We start from the raw sequence: 27609 nt of genomic DNA, 5'->3' as shown, positions 1-27609 counted from the left end.
GATTTTACTAACATAATATATGGGTCGTTGGACCCGGTCTGCTTCCTTTACTAGTACCGAACTGACCACCTCGTCGCTAGCCGAGAGGTACAGTTCTAAGACTTCGCCTTCCTCGGGCCGAGCTAAGGTTGGCACACTGGCGAGGTAGCCTTTTAGCTCGTCAAACGCGAGCTGACAGTCTTGGGTCCATTCGAACCCTTTGCCTTTGATTGCTTTGAAGAAGGGTAGGCAGCGATCTGCCGACTTGGACATGAAGCGGCTTAGAGCAGCTATGCGGCCGTTTAGCCTTTGGACTTCTTTTATTTTCCGAGGTGGTCTCATATCTAGGATGGCTTTTATTTTGTCTGGGTTGGCCTCGATGCCGCGTTGATTGACAACGTAGCCCAGGAACTTGCCCGAGGTGACGCCAAAGACACATTTGTTGGGGTTCAATTTCATGTTATACTGACGTAGGATTTGGAAGACAGAATCTAAGTCTTGTATTAATTCTTGTAAAAACTGTGTTTTGACGACCATGTCGTCTACATAGCACTCTATCTTTGTGCCGATCAGGGACCGAAACAGCCTATTTACAAGACTTTGGAAGGTCGCCCTGGCGTTTTTTAACCCGAAGGGCATGATCTTGTAACAGTATAGACCGAACTCGGTTATGAAGCTGGTTTTTTCCTCGTCGGATTGGTCCATCCGGATTTGGTTGTAGCCTGAGTAGGCATCCAGGAAGCTTAGCAATTCATGCCCGAGGTCGCGTCCACTAGGCGGTCGATCCTAGGAAGGGGGAAGCAGTCTTTCGGTCAAGCTCGGTTCAGGTCGGTGTAGTCGACGCACATGCGCCACTTGCCGTTCGCCTTTTTCACCAGCACAGGGTTGGCCACCTAGCTCGGGTAATGGACTTCCCTTATGAAGTCTGCCGCGAGGAGCTTTTCGACTTCCTCGTCGACCGCTTTCCAGCGCTCCGGGGCTAAGTTCCGTTTCTTCTGTCTAATGGGTCTGACTAAAGGGTCAGTGTAAAGTTTGTGAGTTATAAGACTAGGGTCAATACCGGGCATATCGGCCGCGGACCATGCAAAAATATCTAAATTTTGGAGTAAAAAACTTACCAGTTCGGTCCGTAGGGGTTCTTTGACAGAAGCACCAATCTGGAGTGCGCGAGCTGGGTCCGTAGGTGAGGTCGGGATCGCGACTGTTTCTTCTGTTGGCGAGGCTCGTTCTTCGCCTTGCTCCGTAGGCCACTCCAGATCGAGGTCGCTGGCCGGCTTGGACTTGCCCTTTAGAGCGGTAACGTAGCACTTGCGGGACTCGAGCTGGTCGCCCCGCACTACCCCCACACCGAAGTCCGTAGGGAACTTCATGGCCAAATAGTAGGTGGAGACCACCGCCCGCAGGATATGCGTGATTGGCCGTCCTATTATGGCATTGTATGGGGAGGGGGTCGCGACCACCAGGAAGTCGTGGTTGAGTCTGACCGCACAAGGCCACGTGCCGACTTCCACGGGCACTGTTATTTTTCCAAGGGGCCTGACTTCCTCCCTGCTGAAGCCCACCAGGGGAGTGCTTGCAGGTTTTAGTTCGCTCCTTGGCAGCTGTAGCCGATCAAACGCCGATTTGAAGAGGATATCCGTCGAGCTGCCTGAATCTACGAGCACGCGCCTAACCTCGAAGTCGCTGATCCTGAGTTTAATGACAAGTGCGTCGTCGTGAGGGTAGCGAACTCCCCGCGCGTCGTCTTCTGTGAAGAGGATCGGCTCCTCGGTCTTCGGCCTTTTCGGAGGGTTCCGCTCCTCGAGGACCGCTTCGCAAACTAAAGTCCGAGCTGCCGCTGATGTGCATCCCGCTACCACCGAACCTCCCACAATTACATGGATGGTTCCCCGAACTGGCCTTTTTGCCAGAGGCTGTCGCTGCATCGGTTCGACAGGCCTGCTGCTAGTTTCGGGGGCGTCCTTTAAGTGTTCGCCCGGCTGATCCGCTTTATTGCTATTATTGTTGTGCTGTACAAAGTTTCTTAAGTATCCGCGACGGATGAGCCCCTCTATCTCGTCTCGGAGGTTATTGTACTGCTCGGTACTGTGACCGTGGTCCCTATGGAAATTACAATACAAATTCTTGTTTCTTTCGTTCGGATTTCCCTTTAGGCGAGGTGGCCATTTCACGTATGGGGCGTCCTTGATCGTCATTAGGATCTCGGTCCGCCTCGTGTTCAGGGGCGTGTAATCCGTCCGAACTAGCAGGGGAGCTCAGAACAACTGGTTCGGTTTTGGGTCCCGGGCCGGGTTTCTTCAGTCGGCCGAGCTAGAGGGCTCGCCGTCCCACTTTCTTTTCTCGTTTCCGCCCTCGGTTCGCTGGTTGATTTCCTCCTCCGTTCTCATGAACTTGTCCGCGAGCTTGAGGAACTCGGCCACGGTCGCGGGCTGGTTGGCTACCATGTGCCATTTGAACTCCTTGTGCGTCACCCCTCTTTTTGCTGCGGCGAGCTGCACCGCGGGGTCTAACCGCGGTATCTGTAAGCATGCCTCATTGAATCGCTTGATGTAGCCCCGTAAGGGTTCTCCTTCCCTCTGGACTACCCTGAAGATGCTTTCCTCTGCTCTGGGGCACCGTTTGCTGGTGACAAAGTGTGCAGTGAAGACCTGCACGAACTGAGCCCAACACTTTATCGATCCGGGGGCCAGGTTCCTGTACCAAGTGCGGGCTACCCCCTTGAGGGTGGTGGTGAAGGCCACGCACATGCATGATTCGCTGGCTCTGGCGAGGTGCATTTGGGACTGGAAAGCGTCCACATGGTCGTTGGGGTCGAAGGACCCGTCATACTTGTCTAGGGGCGGGAGCTTGAAATCTCTGGGCAAGGGGACTGCTAGGAGTTTTGAGGCGAGGGGGGAAGGAACTGAGAGAATTGGGGCAACTCCTACCTCGTTCGAGCTCGTCTCGCCTTTGCCTCTGAGCTCGAATAGGACGCGGGTGGCGGTTCGTCGACTTCGACGGCGCCTTCGCTGCTGAGTGGGCCTTGTGCTGGCGCTGCTGGCCTCCGTGTTGCCGAGCTCGATGGGCCCGGAGTGCTGGTAGTCCGCTGCTGCCAGTGCGCCGAATCGGTTTTCCACCAGTGGGGACTTCGGTTTGGAGCCCCGAGGTGCCGATCTCGCGGGCGAGGTTCCCGATCCGCCTGCAAGCCGCGAGGCGGGGATGACTTTTCTTTCTCTCCGGCCTGGGGACGAGGCCTGGCTGTTTGGGGGATTCTGGGGCCTAGAGGCCTTTCCTTGGTGGAGGCGCCCATCCTGCGGAGAGGCCTTGACTGGCTTCGGGGCAGGGTGGCGAGGTGGAAGTAGTGGTTGGTTCGGTGTCAGTTGGGGGAACTGCTGTTGATAGTGGTATTGGGAGAGGTTGTGCAACACTTGGTGCTGGTGAAGCTGGTGTTGCTGGAACTGTTGCATCTGGGCTTGCATTGCCCGCATGCACTGCATTAGGTCGTCCAACCGATTTTGGTTGGCTGCCAGGGGGATGACGGTTGGTTTAGTGAAGGTAGTCTCGATGGGAAGAGGGAAGGGGATGTTTGCGGCAGGTAGGCTTACAGGCGCCACTGCTTGTGGCGTAGTCAGATTGGGGATTCCATCCACCGAGAGGGGGATGGTGAACTGCCCAACACACACCACGGGAACTTGGGGCTGTTCCCCGGTGGTGTTTGTCTCTGTGCCGCGTCCGGCGTTGCTGGATGAGGCCACGAGTATTGAGTTTTTCAGAGAAGAAGAAAAGGGTATGAAAGTTTTGGAGGGAGGCCTTTAGAAGCGTTCCCACAGACGGCGCCAATTGATGATGCACAATCTGGCCGGTCTTAGCTTTCAATGATCTTGCCTCTGAACTGAGTAACAGGGACCTGAAACGGAAGGAGAAGAGAAGCTCCGAGGAGAACCCGGCGTAAGGGCTCCGAAGCTCAAGTTAGAATCCTTCAAAGGCAAGATAAACCAGATAGCGCAAAAGTTAGCATACCTCGTTCCTGGGGGGTAGAAGCCTTTTATAACCACCTCGCGCACTCACTTCCAGGCTTCCGTCAGGTCGGGCATGATTACTTCTGAACTCCTGCCAGTTCGGATGTCATTTCCTCTGGCCAGACAGAACCGCCACTGTTCCTTTTGTTGGAGCCGTCTCTGCGGCTAGTGACGACGGTTACAGGTGGCGGTAGCAGGAAACCGTTTGAAATGCGGCTGTCAGGCGTCAGATCCCAAATCAGTCAGGTACGTTTGGTCAGCCTGGTGTTTCAGAAGCGAAGTGTTGGAGCGGCGAGCGAGGTGTCTTGAGTTCGGTTTGGAGTGTTCCGAGCTGCCATGGGCCAGCTCGGGTCAGCTTTGTGAGGCTTGGGGCCCAGTATAGTTCGTGCTCCTTGCAGGGAGCTCGGGTTCTCAGTAGGGAGCTCGCTCTTAATAGGGAGCTTAGGGAACTTGCTCTTAATAGGGAGCTCGGACTTTAGGGAGCTCGGGTTCTTACTTAGGGAGCTCGGACCCTTAACAGGGAGCTCGCTCTTAACAGGGAGCTCGGGCTCCTAGTAGGGAGCTCGGACTTAGGGAGCTCGGGTTCTTACTTAGGGAGCTCGGACTCAGTACAGCGGTCTGGAGTTCGGGCTCGGTAGTGAGCTTGGACTTGCTTCCGATGTTCGCTTCGGGCGCTCTACTGTCCCAAGCTGCTTGCCTTTGCCACGTGTCGGGCGATCGCGAGGTCGGGCCAAATTTCCCTTCATCAACTTGGAAGAGATAAAGAGATTGAAGGAGTTCCTAGCTTCAGAATTTGAGATCAAAGACTTGGGAAATCTAAGATATTTTCTTGGGATTGAAGTTGCTAGATCAAGATAAGGAATCTACTTATGTCAGCGGAAATAAGTGCCTGATCTCCTAGAGGAAATAGGCATGATGGGATGCAGGTCAGCAGACACTCCAATAGAACAGAACCATGGCTACAAGAATAATGGGTGAGGACTATTGTGATAGAGAGAGATACCAAAAATTGGTAGGAAAGCTGATATACTTATCCCTTACTAGGCCAGATATTGCCTATGCAGTGCATGTTGTCAGTCAATTCATGCATTCACCAAAGATCCCTCACATGAGAGTAGTTGAAAGAATTCTCAGGTACTTGAAAACTTGCCCAGGGAAGGGAATTCTACTCAGAAAAAACAGTAAACTTGAAATTGAAGCCTACACTGATGCAGATTGGGTTGGGTCTGTTGGAGACAGAAAATCAACCCCAGGTTGATTTGTGGGAGGAAACCTGGTCACATGGCACAGTAAGAAGTAGAATGTAGTGAATAGATCAAGTGCAGAAGCAGAATATCGAGCTATGGCCCACGGGGTTGCTGAACTCTTATGGCTCAGAACTCTTCTTAATGAGGTTGGCATTAAGGCTGAAGGTCCTCTCAGGCTGTATTGTGACAATAAAGCTGCCATCAACATTGCCAACAATCCCGTGCAGCATGATAGGACAAAACATATTGAGATTGATCGACATTTTGTTAGAGAGAGAATTGTCTCGGGAGAACTCTGTGTGCCTTATACTCCATCTGAGATGCAAATTGCAGATGTATTGACTAAAGGGCTGGCAGCAGCAAAGTTTAGGGACATACTTGGCAAGCTAAACATGATTGATATCCATGCTTAGCTTGAGGGGGAGTGTTGGATTGAAGTCTCTTTATGTACGAGTGTTCGGCTGATAAGAGTTCTTATTAGCCTATACTTAAGTTTAAGTTATCCTGTACTGGGCCTGTGTTAATGGGCCTAAGCTTGTTTAATGTTTTAAATTGTCTGGGTGTCCCATCACTAATCAGGGGCATTCCAGTAATTCCTTGTATCATTGTACTACATTCTAATATAAATAATAGTATTGTCGACTGAGCTATTCAGTTCGACATTCACAGTATTTCAGAGGTCTTCTCTTCTCTACTACTTCGAATACAGCTCCTAAGCTCACAATGAAAACACACCCAACCACAAACTTAAACCCCCATGGAAGGTGTAGACATTATAAGAGAGGGCTAGAAAATTAATTCAAGCATTCTTCTTTCCTCCAAGCAATGTTGTGCACCTTAATAGGGTGGAGGACCCTTTTGTAAGTCAGTTATACAATCAGATTTATGCACAACACAATTCCAATTAAGTATCTATGCCGTTCCTAATCAAATAATTTCAATTGGACAAGTAATGAACAATTACCAACCCAATTATAATATGATAAATCTAAATTTTCAAAAATCATACAACAAATAGCACCGATTACCTCAACTTAAATTTAATAGGTCAAGAGAAGTGTTAATTCTTTTTCTGATGTATTTCGAAAAAAGGGGCAGGTAGAGATCAATTATTCTGGGCCTAATTGTAATTTGGTTGAAAGGATAAAGAGGAGAGTTGAGACTTGAGAGAGCTTATTTCTCCCCTTACCTCTTTGAACTTGTTTTTCATTAATTTAATAAATTTTAAAGTTATTGATAAAATAATTATTGGAACAAAAAATATGCATACATAAAGCAGCAATCATTCTCTGTAAGGGCTTGTCTGAACCCAATAACAGAGTAAGAGGCTACCTACTAATTGTCAAAGTCATATTTAGAACAATATCAAGAGCTGTAGTTGCATGATTATTATTTATTTATCCATTTGTGGAGCTATCACATGAATAAATGTAAAATATATGAGATACTTCTCAGTATGTGATCCCATAGCTGAATATATAAAAAAAGATCACCTTTCAGTGGAAATAGGCTTACCACATGTTATTTTCTTCTGATCATTTGCAAAAAGCCTCACCAATTCGCCCTACGAAAAGTGAATATTTTAGGTGCATGATGCAAGTAGACAAAGATATCTCATGTACGAGAAGACAATAAACATTTATTCATAATGAAATTAATGAAGGCTACTATTCTACTAAATATACAACATCATTTGAGTAGAGAATTTTGTCTACCAAATTGGAAAAAAAATTATAGAAGATCTGGTTAGTTGGGATTTTGTAGTGAAATAATGAAAGCAAGGTAGGTGGAAAAAAGGTTTTACATAGACTATGGAGTTGACTATATAAAAACATTTCTCCTGTAACTAAGATTCACTCAACTAGATTTATACCATCTCTTGTTGGAAATTTGTCATGGTCCCTTCATTAGTGGGACATCAAGAATGATTTCTTGTATGGTAACCTAGAAGAAGTGTACACGATTCAGCCATCAAGACTCTAGGGTGATGGAAGTGAGAAGAAGGTATGATGATTCAAGAAATTTCTCTATGGGTTGAAATAGGCCTCAAGCTTAGTTTGACAAATTTAATAAGGTGGTTCAACAGGTGGGTTTTAAACATTGTTAAGCTGATCATACATTGTCTGTAAAGAGACATCATGACAATAGGATAAAAGTAATAAAACATATTTATTGAAAAATTAATAATAATAGGATTCTGAATCATGTTGTGAAATCCCTATTCGATTCTAGGATAAAGTAGAGAAGAAGAGGAGAAAGAAGAAGAGAAAGAAGAAGAAGAGAAGAAGAAGGGTTCAGCCAGATTAGGAAAATCAGTTCACCTCTAGCCGACCCACTTGTATTTATCTCCAATAACATAGTTACAAGAAAGACCATATTGTCCCTCATAAGTGATGGGACACATAACTTAAACTTAAATAAAATAGACCTTTCACTCTCAAATAGATAAACCCAAATGACCAAAATACCCCTGATTTGTATATTCTAACACTCCCCCTCAAGCCTGGAGAGTATATGTCATATAGTCCCAGCTTGTCACAAATATAATCTACTCTGCCCCGAGACAATCCCTTTGTAAAGAGATCTGCCCACTGATTTCCTGAGCTCACATGAGATGTGGTTATCACTCCACTTTTCACTTTCTCTCTCACAAAGTGACAATCGACCTCAATATGTTTGGTTCTCTCATGGAAGACTGGATTGGAAGAGATGTGAACAGCAGCCTAGTTATCACAGTATAGTCTCGTGGGTTTGTCAACCGAGAACCCCATCTCTTGTAGCAAGTTCTTCAACCATACTAGTTCACATGTGGTATGAGTCATAGCTCTGTACTCAACTTTTGCACTACTCCTTGCCACCACTGTTTGTTTCTTGCTCTTCCAAGTTACAAGATTGCCACCAAGGAAGGTACAACATCCTATAGTTGATCTCCTGTCTGATATAGAACTAGCCCAATCAGCATCTGTATACCCTACTATTTCAAGAGTCCCTCCACTTCGGTATAGCAAACCACGACCTGGAGCACCTTCAGGTACCTAACAATCCTTAGAATTGAGGAATCCGAGGATGTTGCATAAACTGACTCACCATACTCATAGCAAATGATATATCTGGTCAGGTAATAGTCAGATAATTCAACTTTCCCACCAACCTCCTGTATCTTCCATGATCATCAAACTCTTCACCTGCATCAACACTCAACTTGACATTAAGTTCCATAGGAGTCTCTGCTAGTTTAGCACCTAACAGTCATGTTTCTTCAAGTAGGTCAAGAACATATTTTCTTTGACATAAGTTAATTCCATGCCTTGACCTTGCAACTGTAATCTGAGGAGCTATACTCGAAGTAGCAAAGAAGAGAAGAGAACCACAGAACTGAAGAGAATGTCGAACTGTACTAGCCAGTCGACCAGTCTTTTATTTATAGATGAATGTAGTACAAGGTACAAGAAATTACTGGGATGCCCCTGATTAGTGATGGGACACCCAAATGACTTAAATCATTAAACAGGAATAGGCCCATTAACATAGGCCCAGTTACAAGATAAGATAAACATAAGAATGGGCTAATAAGAACTCTTATCAGCCGAACATCACTCTAACATTCTAACAGCAACTTCTATTCCTAGGAAGTATTTCAGCTTACCCAAATCTTTCGTATTGAAGTGGTCCTGTAGGAATTTCTTCAGCCTGTCAGTCCCGTTACTATCACTCCCAGTTATGACAATATCATCCACATACACCACTAGCAAGATTTTCCCATCTTTTGAGTCATGGCTAAACACAGAATGGTCTACCTGACACTGTTTCATTCCAAATTCTTTCACTACTTCACTGAACCTCCCAAACCATGCGCGTGGAGATTGTTTCAGTCCATAAATTGCCTTTTTAAGTCTACAAACCTTACCATCCTCCCCCTAAGCAACAAACCCCTGGTGGTTGCTCCATATACACTTCCTCAATGAGATCACCATGTAGGAAAGCATTTTTGATGTCCAGTTGCACAAGAGACCAATCATACATAACAACTAATGAAATCAACACCCGAACTAAACCAATTTTAGCCACAGGAGAAAATGTCTCCATATAGTCCACACCATACAGCTGAGAATAGACCTTGGCCACTAACCTGGCCTTCAATCGCTCCACACTGCCATCAGGAAGATACTTCACTATGTAGACCCACTTACACCCAACAACATGCTTACCAAGAGGAAGAGTAGTAAATTCCCACGTGTGATTGTGTTGTAGAGCAGAGAGTTCCTCTTCCATGGCTTGCCACCACCCTAGGGAGGTAAGGACTTCCTGGACAGTCTTGGGAATGGAAACAGATGATAGCAATGATATAAAGTTGCGATGAGATGTATAAAGGTGAGTAGCTGAAACATAGTGTGAAATAGGATGAGAAGTACACGTGCGTTTACATTTCCGCAAGGCAATAGGAAGATCAAAGTCTAAGGGAGAAGAAGCAATGGCAGGATCTATCGACGAGGGCTGAATTGGAGGACGGACCGGTGCTCTTCTGTGAGTATACACGTGTTTGATTGGTGGCCTCTCAGTAGTAACTGGCATGGGAGGTGAATCTGCAACTGGAATGGGAACCACGGGAAGGAGATCCGCAACAGGGACAGGAAGAGGAACTACGGAGGAAGGAGAAGAAACCACAGTATCCGAGAAAAAAGGAATTGATTCAAAGAAGGTGACATCGGAACACACAAATGACTTATGGAAGTTAGGGTTATAGCACTTATACCCTTTCTGAGTCATTGAGTAGCCAAGGAAGATACACTTAATTGCTCGTGCATCTAACTTGTCTAAACCAGGCCCCAAGTATTGAACAAAACAAACACACCCAAAGACTCTTGGGGTGAGAGGAAACGAAGATAAGGTGGGAAACAACACCGAGAAGGGGGATTGACTTCCAAGGATGGACATGGGCATCCGATTGATGAGAAAACAAGATGTGAGGACAACATCACTCCAAAAATGCTTTGGGACATTCATATTAAGCATCAAAGACCGAGCAGTTTCAAGGAGATGTCGATTTTTCCGTTCAGCTACATCGTTCTGTTGTGGGGTGTAGGCACAAGAAGTTTGATGAATTATCCCATGGTGCTCTAAGTATTGCTGAAATGGTATTGAGGTGTACTCTTTGGCATTATCGGAGCGAAGAATTTTAATATGAACACCAAATTGGGTACGTATTTCAGCATAAAATTTTTGAGAAATAGATAACACTTCATTGTGATCTTTCATAAGATAAATCCATATCATCCTTGAAAAGTCATCAACAAAAATTACAAAATACTTATAGCCATTGTATAACATCACTTTGATTGGACCCCAAACATCAGAATGAACTAAAGAAAAAGGACTCGAGACACAACTATCAACTCTTTGACTAAAAGAGACTGCTGTTTCCAAATCTGACATGACTCACAATCCAAAGATGAAAGATGACTCAAGGAAGGAACCATCAACTTCAGAGCCTTGAGAGAATGATGACCAAGTCTGCAGTGCCATTGAAGAGGAGTAAGAGAAGACTAAAAAGCTACTGGAGGGCCACCACCATCAAGGTAATACAATCCACCTGCCTCATGCCCTCCACCAATCTTCATCCCCATCTTGAGATCCTGAAACACACAAGAAGAGGGATAAAAGGTTATGGAACAATTAAGTGACTTGGTTAATCTACTAACAAACATAAGGTTTGTAGAGAAGATGGGCCATTCGAACCTCTCATTCTATGCTCTTTTTCGAAACATAGAGTAACAGACATAGGTTGTTACTCTATGTTATCTTTATGTTCTTCTCTGTAATGGGCCTTATTCTGGGCCCATACTCTTCTATGCTCTTTTTTGTAATTTCTTGTCCAACCAAGGACCTCTCTTGTAATTACTCAAAGATTAACTTAATAAAAGTGCATTAGAGTGTTAAAGGGAGGTTGAGTTCGAACCTCTCATTCTCTATCCCTCCTTTCCGCAGCTCTCTCTCTCTCTCATTCTCTAATCTTCTATTGATTGTTTTTTCTGGTTTTCTTGCACAGTCCCATACTTCTAGGGCTGTTTTTCAACTTAGTATCGGAGCAGGCCTGAGCTTGGCATGGCTCTCATGTGGTTATAGTCCAGCCGACTGCATGGAGGTATTCTAGGGCTAGAAGTTTAGACTCATTTGCCTGACTCTTGGAGGTCATTGGAGGGTTCCCAAGATTCTATTCGATTGGAGAATAGTTCGGTGACTAGGAAGAATCAGAGAGATAGATTGTTCGGCCTGATTTGAAGCTCAAATCAGAGATTCCTACAACTGTAAATTGCTTCAGTTATTGCTGAGTTATTGCTGGGTTATTTTTTTCTGATTTGGGGAGCTGTTAAAGTACTTGAAACCCCTCTATATCTGCTCTACTGTTCGGCTCTTGCTGGATTGATTTAACTCAGAGATTTCTGGGTTATGTTCTTATCTTGTTGGACTGCCAAGTGGCCAAAACATGTTTAGACTCAGTGGTACGAGTCTCTACTTCAGTTCAGCTACTTCTTGGACCTATACGGAGTGTTCTTGAAGTGATTCCTGCTAGTTAATAGTGGAGTGTTGACTGCTGCATACATAGTGTTTGTAAAAAGGCCTCTTAAGTACTGTGGACTATAATTTTGCTCTCTTTGGGAAATTATTGTTCGGAACCAAGAATACATAGTGTTTGGAGGTCTGCTGATTGTTTCTTGAAGGCTGAATCAGGCCTTCCTCTTGAAAGTGCTGCCACCGAACTTGGCTCTCACGGCTGTCAGGTCTGAACTGAGTTTGTGAGTTGCTGTGTTTGTTGCTGATTCAACTCAATATGAGTTCTTCAAAATCAGTACACTAGTAGAGGCTTGCCGAAACCCTAATTGAAGTTTTTACATAATGGACTTCTCAGATATTGAGAGCAAGAGTACTGCTGAATATGGACATACTTTGGGAACCACAACTGATTCTTTGTTGGTTGTAACCACAGTTAAACTGGATGGAACCAACTATTTGGCCTGGTCACAATCCGTAAAAATTCATATTTGTAGTAGAGGAAAGTGGGGGGTTTATCTCTGGGAGCAAGAAAGTTCCCCCAGAGGATGATCCCTCTTATGAGAAATGAGTGTAAGAGAATTACACCGTGATTGGGTGGCTCGTGAATTCAATGCATCCACAGATTAATCAACATTATCTCTGGATGAACTCGGCTAAGGAAATCTGGGATAGTGTTGCAGAAACCTATTCCTAAAAACTGAATGTAGCCAGAGCCTATAAACTAAGGAGTGATGCGAAAAATCTAAGACAGGGGGAAAAATCCCTTGCGGCATATTTCTCAACCTTGAAATCTCTGTGGCAAGAAATTGATCTGATAGAGGTTGTGACGTGGGATACTCCCAATGATGCAGAAACCAACGGGAAATTAGTTGAAAGGAACAGGGTTTTTGAGTTCCTAACTGGGTTAAACCCTGAATATGACATCACAAAACAAAATATTCTGTCCAAGGAAAGTGTCTCACTATCTCAAGCATATGCTTTAGTCAGCAGTGAAGAAAGCAGAAGACAGGTACAGGTTCAAGGAGTTCACACTAATGCATTTGCAAATATGGGGGTTAAACCCAAAAGAGTTATAGGGGCTCCCAGTGGCACTGGAAAGAAGGAGGTTGTCTGTGAATATTGCAAGAAGCCGAAGCACACCAAGGACAAGTGCTGGAAATTACATCCCGGACTTGTTCTTGTTCGATTCCAGAAGAAAAATGATAGTAGGAAAACAGGGAGTGCAAATGCAACCACGGGTACTGATGTCGAAATTGAGTCTGCCTGTGCACAGTTGGCAGCCATGAAAGTTGAGTATGAAAAGTTTGGAAAGATGATCAGCCATCTTGAAGGAGTGACTTCATCATCCAACCCTTCAAGAAATTCAGCCACCATTGCATTTGCTCACTTAGGTATAAGAGCTTCTGCTAACCATGCAACCACCTCAGGTAATCCTAAGACCCCTTGGATCATAGACTCGGGTGCTTCTGATCACATGACCAATCTTTCCACTTTGTCACTTAGGTATAAGAGTTTCTGCTAACCATGCAACCACCTCAGGTAATCCTAAAACCCCTTGGATCATAGACTCGGGTGCTTCTGATCACATGACCAATCTTTCCACTTTGTTTGTTTCATATGATTTGCTTCCTGGTCGTGACAAAATCACCTTAGCCGATGGCTCTCTTGCCTCTATTTCTGGCAAGGGAACTGTCAAGGCTACGGACTCCTTACTCCTATCCTCCACCCTTCATGTACCTAGATTAAATACCAATTTGTTATCTGTAAGTAGCTTAACCAACTCATTGAATTGTTGTGTAACACTTTTTCCTTCTCACTGTGTTTTTCAGGATTTGGAGTCTCGGAAGGTGATTGGGAGTGGCCATGAAGCGAATGGAATATACTTGCTTGACACTCCTGGACAATGCCTTGATCATCCTAAGAATGCTGCCTTTGGATCTATCTTGTCAGAGTCTATCAGTCGAATCATGTTGAGTCATTATCGTTTGGGTCATTTGCCTTTTTCTGCTTTAAGTCATCTATTTCCTGAACTGTTTAAGGGAATCAGTGTGTCCAGTCTTAATTGTGAGTCTTGTCAGTTATCAAAGCATTGTAGAAACAATTACCCTTTGAGCAATAAAAGATCCTCTTTTCCTTTTAATATTGTGCACTTTGATGTGTGGGGGCCTTGCCACTTATCTTCTATGGGGGGCTACAGATATTTCATCCTGTTTATTGATGATTTTTCTAGATTCACTTGGATATACCTAATGAAATCTCGTGAAGAAGTTCCAAGACTTGTGAGGCAATTTCATGAATTTGTTTTAACTCAGTTTGATACCAGAATCAAGATTTTCATATCTAACAATGCAAAAGAGTATTTTGAGAAGAGTTTATCCTTGTATCTCTCTGACATGGGAGTTATTCATCAAAGTTCCTGTGTTAGAACCCCTGAACAGAATGGAGTTGCTGAAAGAAAAAATAGGCATATTGTTGAAGTTGCAAGGAGCCTTTTGTTTGCCTCACATGTTCCCACAAGATTTTGGGGTGATGTTGTTCTCACTGCTACCTATCTCATAAACTGTATGCCATCCAGGGTTCTAGGGTTTAAATCCCCCTTCAGTCTTCTTCATCCAGACAAGGATCTCTTCCCGATTCCTTCCGTGTGTTTGGTTGCACCTGTTATGTCCACATTCCAAATGCCCAGAGACATAAGTTTGAACCAAAAGCCCACAAATGCATCTTCCTTGGTTATTCCCCCACACAAAAGGGTTACTGTTGTTTTGATCCAAAGTCTGGCACTCGATATGTCTCAATGGATGTTACCTTTGATGAACTTTCTCCTTTTTATGGGTCCTCTCAGGAAGGACATTGTCAACAGGGGGAGAATTTGTCACAAATGTTTGCTCTTCATCTCCCTGTCCCAGTTGAGTCTCTTGATGAGCCTGTATCCTCACCAAATGAATCAAGGGAGGACCAGTCACTTCATTCTTCTTGTCCTAGTGCTCCTATCTCTTTACCTCCTCGTCCTACCCACAATCCCAAGGTGTATCAAAGGCAAAGGTCCAGGAATGAGCAGGTTGTTTCCCTTACAGCAGATGAGCCTCATACACTTCCAATCACAGATGAGACAACAGGTGTTGTTTTAACCTCTTTGGAACCATCTTTCCCGGATCTTGATGTTCCTATTGCGGTTAGGAAAGGAAAACGGAAGTGCACTGCACACTGCATTTCCAAACACCTATCTTATGACCTACTTTTTCCTTCATACTTTGCCTATCTCTCTTCAGTTGCATCTAACCCTATTCCTAGATCTATGTCAGCTCTTGAGATTCCAGAATGGAGAGATGCCATGAAATCTTAAATGGATGCCCTACACAAAAATGATACTTGGGAAGTGGTGGATTTGCCTGAAGGGAAGGATCCGATTGGTTGCAAGTGGGTCTTTACCATTAAATACCGGGCTGATGGGACTATTGAGAGGTATAAGGCCAGACTGGTTGCCAAAGGCTACACACAAACGTATGGGATTGATTACCTGGAGACCTTTGCTCCTGTTGCTAAGATGACATCTGTAAGGGTTCTCTTATCTCTGGCAGCTCACTTTGATTGGCCCCTTTATCAATTGGATGTCAAGAATGCGTTTCTGAGTGGTGACTTACATGAGGAGGTCTATATGTCTCTCCCTCCGGGAATGTATGGAAGTGATATGCAAGGAAAGGTATGCAAATTGAAGAAATCTCTTTATGGCCTCAAACAGTCTCCTAGAGCATGGTTTGAGAAATTTAGAACAACACTTGTTAAATTTGGCTACACTCAGACACAGTCATATCATACTCTTTTTGTGAAGAGAAGTGAATCTCTGGCAGTACATCTCATTGTGTATGTTGATGGCATTGTTGTGACAGGTAATGATGCCTCAGGAATTCGTGCTCTTAAGTCTTTCCTTCGTACAAAATTTGAGATTAAGGATCTGGGGGAGTTGAGATACTTCCTTGGCATAGAAGTTGCTAGATCCAAGGATGGGATTCTTATCTCCCAAAGGAAGTATGTCCTTGACTTGCTCTTTGAAACTGGAAAGATGGGTGCTAGACCAGCTGCAATTCCTATTGATACGAGTCACAAACTTTTTGCTTTAGATGGGACATTGTTGGAAGACAAAGGGGTTTTTCAGAGACTTCTTGGGAAGCTCCTGTACCTATGCATGACTCGGCCAAATATTGCATATGCTGTTAGTTGTATTAGCCAGTACATGCATGCCCCTCGAGATACTCATATGGCAGCTGCAGAACGAGTTCTATGTTATTTGAAAGGCTCTCCAAGAAAAGGGATTCTGTTTACCAAGCATGGACATCTGAAACTTGAAGCCTGTACTGATGCTGACTGGGCTGGAAATATTGATGACAGAAGATCTACTTTAGGGTATTGCAGTCTGGTGGCTGGTAATGTTGTCTCTTGGAGGAGTAGGAAACAATCAGTTGTGGCCCGATCCTCAGTAGAAGCAGAATATAGGGCCATGGCACATGGAGTCTCTGAACTGTGGTGGCTAAGGTCATTGATGGAAGAACTCGGGATTGATTATGACAAGCCAATTATGTTGTACTGTGATAATCAGGCTGCCATCAACATTGCCCACAACCCCGTACAACATGACAGAACTAAACATATTGAGGTTGATAGACACTTTATTCGAGAAAGAGTCTCTCCGGGTGAAGTGTGTCTTCCATTCATTACTTCTGAAGGACAATTGGCAGATTTCCTCACCAAGGGTATTCCCAAGGCAAGGCTTCAGCATGACACTAGCAAGCTGGGCATGATTAACATCTATGCTCAGCTTGAGAGGGAGTGTAGAGAAGATGAGCCAAATGGCCCATAGGTTGTTATTCTGGGCCCATACTCTTCTATGCTCTTTTTTGTAATTTCATGTCCAACCAAGGACCCCTCTTGTAATTACTCAAAGATTAACTTAATAAAAGTGTATTAGAGTGTTAGAGGGAGGCTGAGTTCGAACCTCTCATTCTCTAACCCTCCTTGCCGCAGCTCTCTCTCTCTCTCATTCTCTAATCTTCTCTTGTTTGTTTTTTCTAGTTTTCTTGCACAGTCCCATACTTCTAGGGCTGTTTTTCAACTAGGTTAAAGGGGAACTTGGGAACATATAAAACAGATGAAAAAGACGAGGAGAGATCAACATCACCAACACCACAGATGGGAGATGTAGAACCATTAGCAAGAGTAACTATTTGAGATGTCGAGGACCGAGAAAGAGAAGAAAATGCATTAGGAGTCCCAGACATTAGGTCCGAGGCTCCGGAGTCAATGATCCAGGGTGAAGGCTTGGAAGCCAAGCAAGCCATACCTGAATGGGCAAGGATAGTTGTGTTCTGCTGAGATGTCTGAAGGAACTACTCATATACTGCACGGGGTACACTCACCATCTCCTTCCCAGAAGCACCAGTAGATGTGGAGGGAATCGGGTCAGTTTGCTGACTTTTAGTAATTGTACCACTACCCTTAGTCACAGCATGATTAGCCCAAGTGTTGGGTGGACCAAGTAAATCATAGCAGAAATTAACCGTGTGCCCCTCTAATCCACAGTGTGTACACTTCCTAGGGGCATTACTTCTTCCTTTACCACGACCTCCCCCTGAGTCCCGAGCTCCACTCCGGCCACCAGCATGGTTAAACATGGGACCACCACGGTTACCTGGAAGGCCACGACCACCACCACCACCTCTATTTCCACGGCCTCCCCCTCTAGTCACCACAAAACTAGATCTCTCTGAGAGAGAAGAATGCTCTATAGACTCAATAGATGTCCTCCTGAGACGGGCAAAATCTTCTTCAAGTGAGGGAAGAGCAGACCCCCCCAGTATTTGTGCACAGACAGGCACATATTCAGCCTTCAAACCCACCAAAACCCTTGTCACATCAAGTTGCTCACGCTGTTGTTGTTGAATCTGAACATCCTGTGTCAGAGGATGATACACATTGAGCTCATTTCGGATATTCCTCAGACTTGCATAGTATTCCTCCAAACTTTGACTGCCTTGCTTTAGATTAAAGTACTCTTGGTACAACTGATACACCCTAGTTGTATTGTCTTGTCCGGAGTACAGTTTCTTAGCATGATCCCAGATTTCTTTAGCTGTATCTAGGAACATAAAGTTCATGCTAATTTTTTGTTCCATGCTATTCCACAGCCATGTCATTATTTGTGCATCTTCCTGTTCCCAGTCACTAAACCCCGGAGAATCAGAGGAGGGTTTCTCCTCTCTCACATGTTTTACTTTTCTCTTGGCCTTTAAAAACACCTCCACAGATTTTGCCCACGGCACATAATTCTCACCATTCAACTTAATAGATGTCATTTGAACATTTAGGTAATCTGGAGGAATCATAGCCTGTTTTATTGTCATTCCCATCTCCAATCGATGCCATCTTAACTAATTCACCTTCAAATATTCAGCACAACTTCACGTACTTCCACAAAACTTATCTCACTCTCAGCACCACCAACTTCTTCAAATACACATTGTACTTCAAATACACAAACTGAAATCACTCAGTCATTAAATCAAACACCTGTACTGCACACTGCAGAACCATTCACACACCAAATACAAGGGCTGAAGTCACTAAGCCATTAAACCATACGCAGAAATCAGTATAAATACCACCACACGATACAAGGTTTCACTTTCAACTATTCAGAATCACCCACACACCATTCAACACAGTACAACCGCCACCACACCACTGCTGTCGTGAACTTCAGCAGTCGAAAAACTCTACTTTCAGCACACATATGAGGTAAAAACAGAGAACAAGGCTGATATGCATACTAATCACTTCAAACCTCCACATAAAAAAATATTTTGAACCGAAACACAGCATTTACAGTCCACTATTTGGGCAAAAAACAGAACTGCTCATACCTGTCCACAAACAGCCCTCTTCGTATCACAGAATAGAGGACATCTAGTACACAACCTCAACGACCACCACCACGGTAACTGGAGGCATACTCACCTCCAAAACCACAAAACAACCACTCCTTTTTGTCCTCTTGTCGAGTTTTCACTCAGGCTAGAAGAAAATCGAAGAAAGCTGAAATAGTTGGCGGCGAACCCAGGAAGAAGACAAACAATGAGGAAAGAAAAAAAAAAAGGGAAAAGAGAACTAGGTTTTATTGCTCTGATACCATGTGAAATCCCTATTCGATTCTAGGTTAAAATAGAGAAGAAGAGGAGAAAGAAGAAGAAGAGACGAAGGGTTCGGCCAGATTAGGAAAATCAGTTCACCTCTAGCTGACCCACTTGTATTTATCTCCAATAACATAGTTACAAGAAAGACCATATTGTCCCTCATAAGTGATGGAACACATAAACTTAAATAAAATAGACCTTTCACTCTCAAATAGATAAACCCAAATGACCAAAATACCCCTGATTTGTATATTCTAACACATGTTACAATTAGGATTGAAGACTAATATAGATCTCAGTGTAACCCATTTCATTACCTTGGTTTGATAATTCATAACAGGGGAGAGATTGAGGATGATATCACCATAAAATTAAAGTAGGATGGGTGAGGTGGAGGGGTGCTTTCAGAGTTCTACGTAATAAGAGAATACTGCCTTGGCTGAATTGAAAATTTTATAAAACAACTATAAGGCCAGCAATGATGTATGGAATAAAGTGTTGGGTAGTGATGTAATAACATTTCCAAAAAAAATAATGAGTACGGTAGAGATGTGAATGTTACAAAGATAGGATAAATTGAGCGAAACTAGACTAAGATGGCTTGGTTATTGTAGACGAACACTCCAGTAAATTAGTGGGGTCCCTGCATTATTAGTTTCTGTTTTTTATTAGTTGTTATCAGTCTTTTTTGGTTATTTTTGTTGCTGTTATAATCTGTTATTTATTCTTTTAGGCAGCAGGGGTATTTATATCATTGTAGTTCCTCATTATAATGGAAACATAAAAATAATAAATCGGCCAGATATTGCATATGCAGTCAGTTGCATTAGCTAATTCATGCATGCTCCCCGAGACACTCATATGGCAACAGTAGAGAGAATCCTATGTTATTTGAAGGGCTCCCCAGGAAAGGGTATTCTGTTTGCCAAGCATGGTCATATGAAACTTGAAGCCTACACCGATGCTGACAGGGCCGGAAACATTGATGACAAAAGATCTACTTCTGGGTATTGCAGCTTGGTGGCTGGTAATGTTGTTTCTTAGAGAACCAAGAAACAATCAGTTGTTGCTCGGTCTTCTGCTAAAGCAGAATACAGGGCCATGGCACATGGAGTTTCTGAATTATTATGGCTAAAATCATTGATGGAAGAACTTGGGGTTGAATATGACAAGCCAATGATGTTGTACTGTGATAATCAGGCTGCCATCAACATTGCTCACAACCCAGTGCAACATGATAGAACCAAGCATATTGAAGTTAATCGACACTTCATTAGGGAAAGGGTCTCTTCGGGTAAAGTGTCTTCCTTTCATCATATCTAAAGGACAGTTGGCAAATTTATTCACCAAAGGCATTGCCAAGGCAAAACTTCAGCACGATACCAACAAGCTTGGCATGATTGACATCTATGCTCAGCTTGAGGGGGAGTGTAGAGAAGATGGGTCGAATGTCCCATAGGCTATTTATTCTTTCTTGTTATTTATGTTTTTCTGTAATGGGCCTTATTCTGGGCCCATCCTGTCTATATTATGTTCTTTGTAATTTCTTGCCCAACTAAGGGCCTCCTTGTAATTATTCAAATCTATCTTAATAAAATAGTGTTAGGGTGCTGAGAGAGAGTAGGTTCGAAACTCTCATTCTCAAACCCTCATTGCCGAACTCTCAAGCTCTCCTCTCTTCAGTTTTCTTCAGGGCTCTTCTGGAAGGAGTGGCTGAATTTTTTCTGGTTTTCTCTAGGGTTGGTTCTAGGTTTTTACTGAGAAAGGATCAGTTCTAGGGTTCTAGCTTATCCTAGTTACTTCCACTGATATTGGCACCTTTTCTGAGTTGCTGAGAGAGTATTTCAGAACTGTAATTTGTGTTGGATTGCTGTACAGGTTCTGTTTCAGCCTCTTCTTTAAATATCTGTGAGTTTTTGGTGGTGTGATTAGCATGGAGACATTTGTGAATGAATCAAAATCACTTGGGGAAGGATCTATAGAGTCTGGAAGTATGTCAGACAACACATTTCAGAATACTACTATAACTGGAGATACAATGCAACCAGCAAAAGAAGACCAAGCCTATGGTTAGAAAATATCAACCTATTCAAGGACCACACCTAACAGCTTAAGCTTTTAGGTTGAATGATTCTTTGAGATGGTACCAAAGCCACTTTGACTAAGTGGTCTAGTGTTCGATCCTCGTTACCCCATTATAATTAATTAAGTTTCAACACAAGGTATGGGTGGGCTTGTGCTTGTTCGCACTTCAAGCCCAATGGGCTTCCGTGTGAGGGGGCGTGTTAGAAAATATCAACCTATTCAAAGACCTCACCTAACAGCTTAAGCTTTTAGGTTTAATGGTTCTTTGAGACTATGCTAAATGGGTTAAGAAAAACTATCTAGTGATGACTTGGTTGTGCAACTCTATGCAGCCTCACATCAGTAGAAATTACTTGGTTGTGCAACTCTTTGAGACTGTGATGATTTTCTCTCTGATAAAGTGCTTGTCAACTTCAATGTGCTTTATTCTATCATGTAGTACCGGGTTCGCAGCGATACTTATAGCTGCCTTGTCACAGAGTAGAGCCATGGGTTTGTCTACTGGAAAACCCAACTCTCCCAATAGATTCTTTATCCATATACCTTCGGCTACTCCATGTGCCATTGCACGGTACTCAGCTTCAGCACTAGATCTAGCTACCATGGTTTGCTTCTTACTCCTCCAAGTAACAAGGTTCCCTCCTACAAAGGTGCAGTAACCACTAGTAGACCTTCTGTCACTTTGAGATCCAGCCCAGTCTGCATCTATGTAAATTTCAACTCTCAAATGTCCATGTTTCTGGAATAATAAGCCAGCACCCGGGAACTTCTTAAGATACTGCAGTATTCTTTCTGCTGCTTCAAGATGAGTGGACCTAGGTGCATGCATGAACTGGCTGAGGACACCAACAGCATATGCTATGTCTGGACGAGTCATAGAGAGGTACAACAATCTCCCTACAAGCCTCTGAAATTGCTTCACATCCTTAAGAGGTTCGCCTTGGCTGTCACTTAACTTATGGTTGGGGTCAATGGGAGAGTCAGCTGGTTTAACCCCAATCTTTCCAGTGTCCTTAAGCAAGTCTAGGACATATTTCCTTTGGGAGATGAAGATACCCTTTTTTGATCCAGCAACCTCAATTCCAAGGAAGTATTTGGCGGGTCCTAGATTTTCACTTCGAACTGAGTAGCAAAGAAGCCCTTCAAACTTTGAATCTCATCCTTCCAATCACCAGTAACAATTATGTCATCCACATATACTATTTGGGCAACCATTTTACCTTCTACCCTTTTTACAAACAGTGTGTGATCTGACTGACATTGCTTGTATCCTCTCTGCTGAACTGCGGTATGAAATCTGCTAAACCAAGCTCTTGGTAATTGCTTCAGCCCATATAAAGACTTCTTTAACTTGCACACTTTCTGTTCACTTCCTTGAGCCAAAAAACCGGGGGGTTGAACCATATAAACTTCCTCTTCAAGGTCACCATTCAAGAAGGCATTCTTGATGTCGAGCTGATGTAGATCCCAATTCAGATTGGCAGCAAGAGAGAAAAGTACTCTAATAGAGTTCATTTTGGCAACAGGGGCAAAAGTTTATGCATAATCAACTCCATATACTTGAGTAAAACCCTTTGCCACTAAACGAGCTTTATACCTCTCCACAGTTCCATCAGCCCCATGCTTAACAGTGAATACCCATTTACATCCAACTGGATCCTTCCCCTTAGGGAGATCAACAAGATCCCATATGAAGAGCATCAATTTGTTCCTTCATGGCATTTGTCCAATCTAGTACTGAGAGAGCTTCTGCCACATTCTTGGGAATAGGAATACTGTCAATGGAGGTAAGGAGGGCATGAAATGAAGGTGAGATGTTCTCATAGGAAACAAAGTTGGAAATGGGGTGTTTAGTAGTGCACAACCTAACACCTTTCCTGTGGGCAATAGGAAGGTCAAGATCATTAGCAATAGGGAGGTCAGGACCATCATTGGGAGTCAAGTTACCTGAGAGAGTATGATCTTCCCCCGAGGAATTTGATGGCACTTGAGGTACAGCTTCTAGATCCCCCACAGCTCTTGAACTTGGTTGGCCTTTATGATGACGAGAAAAATCACGGAAAGGTGGAGGATCAGGAAGAGAAGGGGGAGAAGGAGAAGGAATAGGAAGAGGAGGAAGCTGAACCAGTTTCTCCTCATGCCTACACTCCCCCTGAGGAGAAACCGGAAAGAAGGGCTCATCTTCAAAGAAGGTAACATCCATGGAGACATAGAATCTCCGAGAAACAGGATCAAAGCAACAATACCCTTTCTGAGAGAATGAGTAGCCAAGAAATATGCATGGGATAGCACGAGAGTCCAATTTCCCCCGGGTGGGAGATAGGTTTTGGACAAAGCACCGACAACCAAAAACACGAGGAGGGATAGAAAGAAGAGGGGCCTTAGGAAAGAGAAGCTGATGTGGGGCTTTGTACTCTAACCAACGAGAGGGCATTCGGTTAATGAGGTATGTAGAACAAATGACAACCTCAAGCCAAAATCGTTTGGGAACATTCATGTGGAGTAGTAAACCCCGTGCCACTTCAAGTAGACGTCGGTTCTTCCATTCAGCCACACCATTTTGTTGTGGCGTACGGGCACAAGAGCTCCGATGAAGAGAGCCATGTGAAGCAAAGAACTCCGTGAGGTCACTATGAAAAAACTCTTATGCATTGTCTGACTGAAATATTTGAATCTCGGTCTGAAATTGGGTGAAGAACATCCGCTGAAAATCTTGGATAATTTTTGGTACTTCCTCACGGGTTTGCATTGGATATACCCAAGTGTATCTGGAATAATCGTCAATGAAGGTAATGAAGTACTTGTAGCCACTCTCAGAAGGTAAAGTAACAGGGTCCCATACATCAGAATGCACAATGTGAAAAGGAAACTCAGATTTACTATTTCTTTGAGGAAATTGAGTTCTACGATGCTTGCTTAACTGTCACGTTTGACAAGAAAGATTAGAAACAAACATAGACTTACACAGTTCTGGGAAAACAAATCTCAAGGTCTCAAAAGACCAATGACCCAGACGACAGTGCCACAAATACATTTTACTTTTTTTGAACTGACTCATAGACTCTGTAACATGAAGGCTAGCCGTATTCTCCAGCATGTAGAGTCCATCAACCATATGTCCCCTACCAATCGTCCTCCCCGAGGCCAGATCCTGAATCACACAATAGGTAAGGAAAAAAGTCACAGAACAGTTTAAGGAATTTGTAACACTACTGACTGAGAACAAATTCATAGGCAATTTTGGAACATGAAGAACATCAAAAAGAGTAAGGCTGAGGGGAAGAGAGAAAGTTCCTTGACCAGCTATGGAAGTGTATGATCCATTAGCTAGTCTCACTTTATCTCTTCCGGAAAGAGGGTGATAAGTTTGAAAGTAAGAGGACATACCAGTCATGTGTTTTGACGCTCCAGAATCGATGATCCATGGAGAGTCAAGATTGTGAGAAGCAGCATGGAAAGCAGTGGCAGGATTACCTGATGTGGATGCAAAAGAGGTGGTGGGAGGAGCATCCACCTGGTGAATTGCTCTACCATAAAGCTCCAAATGGTCACGGAAGGAGTTTACAATATCCTCCCTTGGGTCAAATCCAGAGTAGCTATGTTGGCCATGTGGTGTTTGAGTCACAGTAGAAGTGGAGGGCTGATTCTCCCGAGTAACCATATTGGCCATGTGGTGTTTCTTGGTACCTTGTTGCCCGGGTCCTCTAATTACATCTGAGCCTTGCTTCTTAGGTAAATCCTGAGCCCACTTTGATTTCCCATGGAGATCCCAACAAGTATCTTTGGTGTGTTAGGGCTTCTGACAATTAGTGCACCACAATCTTCCCTTATTCATGATTCTAGGTTTAGAAGAACTCAAAACAAAGGTACACTGCCTTGTAGAGCTACTACAGTCCACAACTAGGTACTTGCTGATTTTCGTTTTCGCAGAGAACCAAACACAAACACTGCAGCTGCAGTACTAGTTTGTATGACCTACACTTTGTAGGAGTCCACAGAACAATATACGAACACTGCACTTGCAGTGTAACCAGGTCTAAATGACCTACAATTTTACAACTTTCATGCAGCTTCACAGTAGGAACAGCAATACAAGTGTTGATATCCACACCTAATCGGTAGGAACAGCAATACAGCAATACAAGTGGTGGTTCAACACACCTAATCGGCTGATATCCACTTTCCAGGGCAGCCGAACAGTCACTTAGGGTTTAGGGTTCAACAACAGTCCCTTAGAGAGCTGAATAGAGCAACACACAGTTGGAGGAGGGAAAACAAAATAGCCGAACAGTCCCTACACAAATTTTTTTTTGGACATTAACCGTCCATCGAAAGAGTGCAAGAAGAGAACCATAAACAGAGAAACTTCAGTTCAGTACCCAGGTCACCCAAACTGTGAATAGGCAGTACACTCATGGACCCAATCTTCTCTGCAGGCCAGAACCCTTCTTCGTACATCTGGGATGGTTTTCTACAGTCTTCTTAGCCGAGCAACCCCAGAAAACATGAAGCAGAACCCTTTTCTGCGCTAGGAAGTTGAACAGTCAGCTTTCTTGTAGCAGAACCCTACTCGGCAGTGAAGACTCATCGCAGCATTAGAGAATGCTTCCTCTTCCTTGTCTTCGAGCATTAGGACTATAGCTTCTACGCAGCAATGAAGAGAGACCTCAATTGGTTGTTTTCCAGGCCTAGTCGGTCCTTCTCTGATACCATGTTGAGCAAAAGAAGAAGAAGAAAGGAAGGAAGAAGAAGAAGAAGAAAGAAGTGGCTGCAGACTTAAGGCCTCAAAAGAACTGCTTCATGCAAGTGAAGCATTTGTATTTATACTATACTGGCCATACAACACAAGAGGACTACAAAATTACAAAAATACCCCTACAGGCACTAAACCTGCGTACAGTACATATAATACACCTATCAACAGAATCAGCTTTGGCAGTAGTGAAACCAAAGCTGGTTGATAATAAGGAGAGGAAAATAAAAAGGGAAGACAAGAGGGAGATGGTTTGTGGTTATTATAAGAAGCTAAAGCACACTAGGGACACTTGTTGGAAGTTGTATCCTCATCTTATTCCAGCAAGACTCAATAGCAAGAAAGGGAATGCTAATGCAGGTGTTACTACTGATTGTGCATCCTCCTCTAACACAAAATCCACATCCCTAGATGCCTTAGCTGTAGTTAGATCTGCCTTAACTCAACTAGAGAGTGATGTTGGAGCCTCGGGATCATCTCGGCCATAAACAACTACATCTACTACTACTCCCACTTCGGCTTTTGCTCACTTAGGTACAAGAGCTACTGCCTATCATGCTTCATCCCCAGGTAACACTAGTCTTTTTTGGGTTGTTGATTTGGGTGCTTCTGACCATATAACTAGTTTTTTATCTATATGTTTACTTCTTACTCCTTATCTTCTAGCAGAGACAAAGTTTTTGTTGTTGATGGCTCCCTTGTACCTATTTCTAGCAAGGGAGATATCAGAGTATCCGATGTCATGTCATTGTCCTCTGTCCTACATGTCCCTAAACTTAGCACTAATTTGATTTCAATTAGTAGCATTACTAAAAATCAGATTTTCTTAGTAACCTTTTTTCCCTGATTATTGTGTCTTCTAGGATCTAGTGACAAGGAAAGTGATTGGGACTAGTCGTGAGACAAATGGAAACTACTTGCTTAAGCATCCACCTGGGAGGAATAAAAAAGTTGGAAGGTCTTTTGTATCTTAGTCTATGAGTCAAATTATGCATTGGCATAATCAGTTGGGTCATTTATATCTTTTGGGTCTTTGAAGAGTCTTTTTCCTAATTTGTTTGAGTCAATCCAAGTGTCTAATTTGAGGTGTGAGAGTTGTGAACTTGCAAAGCATTGTAGATCAACATATCCTTTGAGTAATAAAAGAAGCATTGCTCCTTTTGAAATTGTGCATACCGATGTTTGGGGGCCATATCATATTACTACAATGGGGGGTACAGATATTTCCTACACTTTGTGGATGACTATTCTTGTTTTTCATGGGATTATCTTATGCATTCTTAAGAGCATTACCTACTCTAACCTATGCATTCCACTAGATAGTTTTAACTCATTTGGAATCAGAATAAAAAATCTTAGATCTGATAATGCCAAGGAGTATTTTGTAAAACCCTTGGCTTCATATCTCCTTGAGTATGGGGTTATCCATCAAAGCATTTGTTCTCATACACCTCAGCAGAATGAAGTTGCTAGGAGTATCATGCTAAGTTCTAATGTTCTTATTCGTTTTTGTGGAGATGCCATCCACATAACTATTTACCTGATCAACAGAGTTCCTTCATGGGTTTTAGACATGAAAGCTCCTCTTAACCTGTTGTATCCTGATAAGAACCAATTCAGCATTCCTCTTAAGACCTTTGAGTGCACTTTCTTTGTTCAAATCCTTGGACCTAATTGTTATAAATATGATCCTAAGGCAGCCAAGTGTATCTTTCTTGGGTATGCACAAAATCAAAAGGGGTATTGTTGTTATGATCCTGTCTATGGGACCCATTTTGTGTCTATGGATTTTACCTTCTTTGAGGATGTCC

The 27609-nt window shown here is 43.5% G+C and overlaps 1 protein-coding gene across 27 annotated transcripts in view; it reads right to left on the bottom strand.

Moving 5' to 3' along the window:
- Positions 1–27609, bottom strand: part of LOC104585617 (uncharacterized) — a 133385-nt gene that overhangs the window by 51423 nt on the left and 54353 nt on the right. For all 27 annotated transcript variants that reach the window (XM_010242560.3, XM_010242557.3, XM_010242561.3 and 24 more), the window contains one exon: positions 6740–6788. In XM_010242560.3, the coding sequence (XP_010240862.1) occupies positions 6740–6788 (49 nt within the window). The remainder of the gene's footprint in view (positions 1–6739; positions 6789–27609) is intronic.

Source organism: Nelumbo nucifera, chromosome 1, assembly GCF_055504915.1.
Source record: "Nelumbo nucifera cultivar China Antique chromosome 1, China Antique-T2T, whole genome shotgun sequence".
Taxonomy (NCBI): Eukaryota; Viridiplantae; Streptophyta; class Magnoliopsida; order Proteales; family Nelumbonaceae; genus Nelumbo; species Nelumbo nucifera.
Note: the sequence above shows the minus strand (reverse complement) of the source record. Positions and strands in the feature narration are given on the sequence as shown.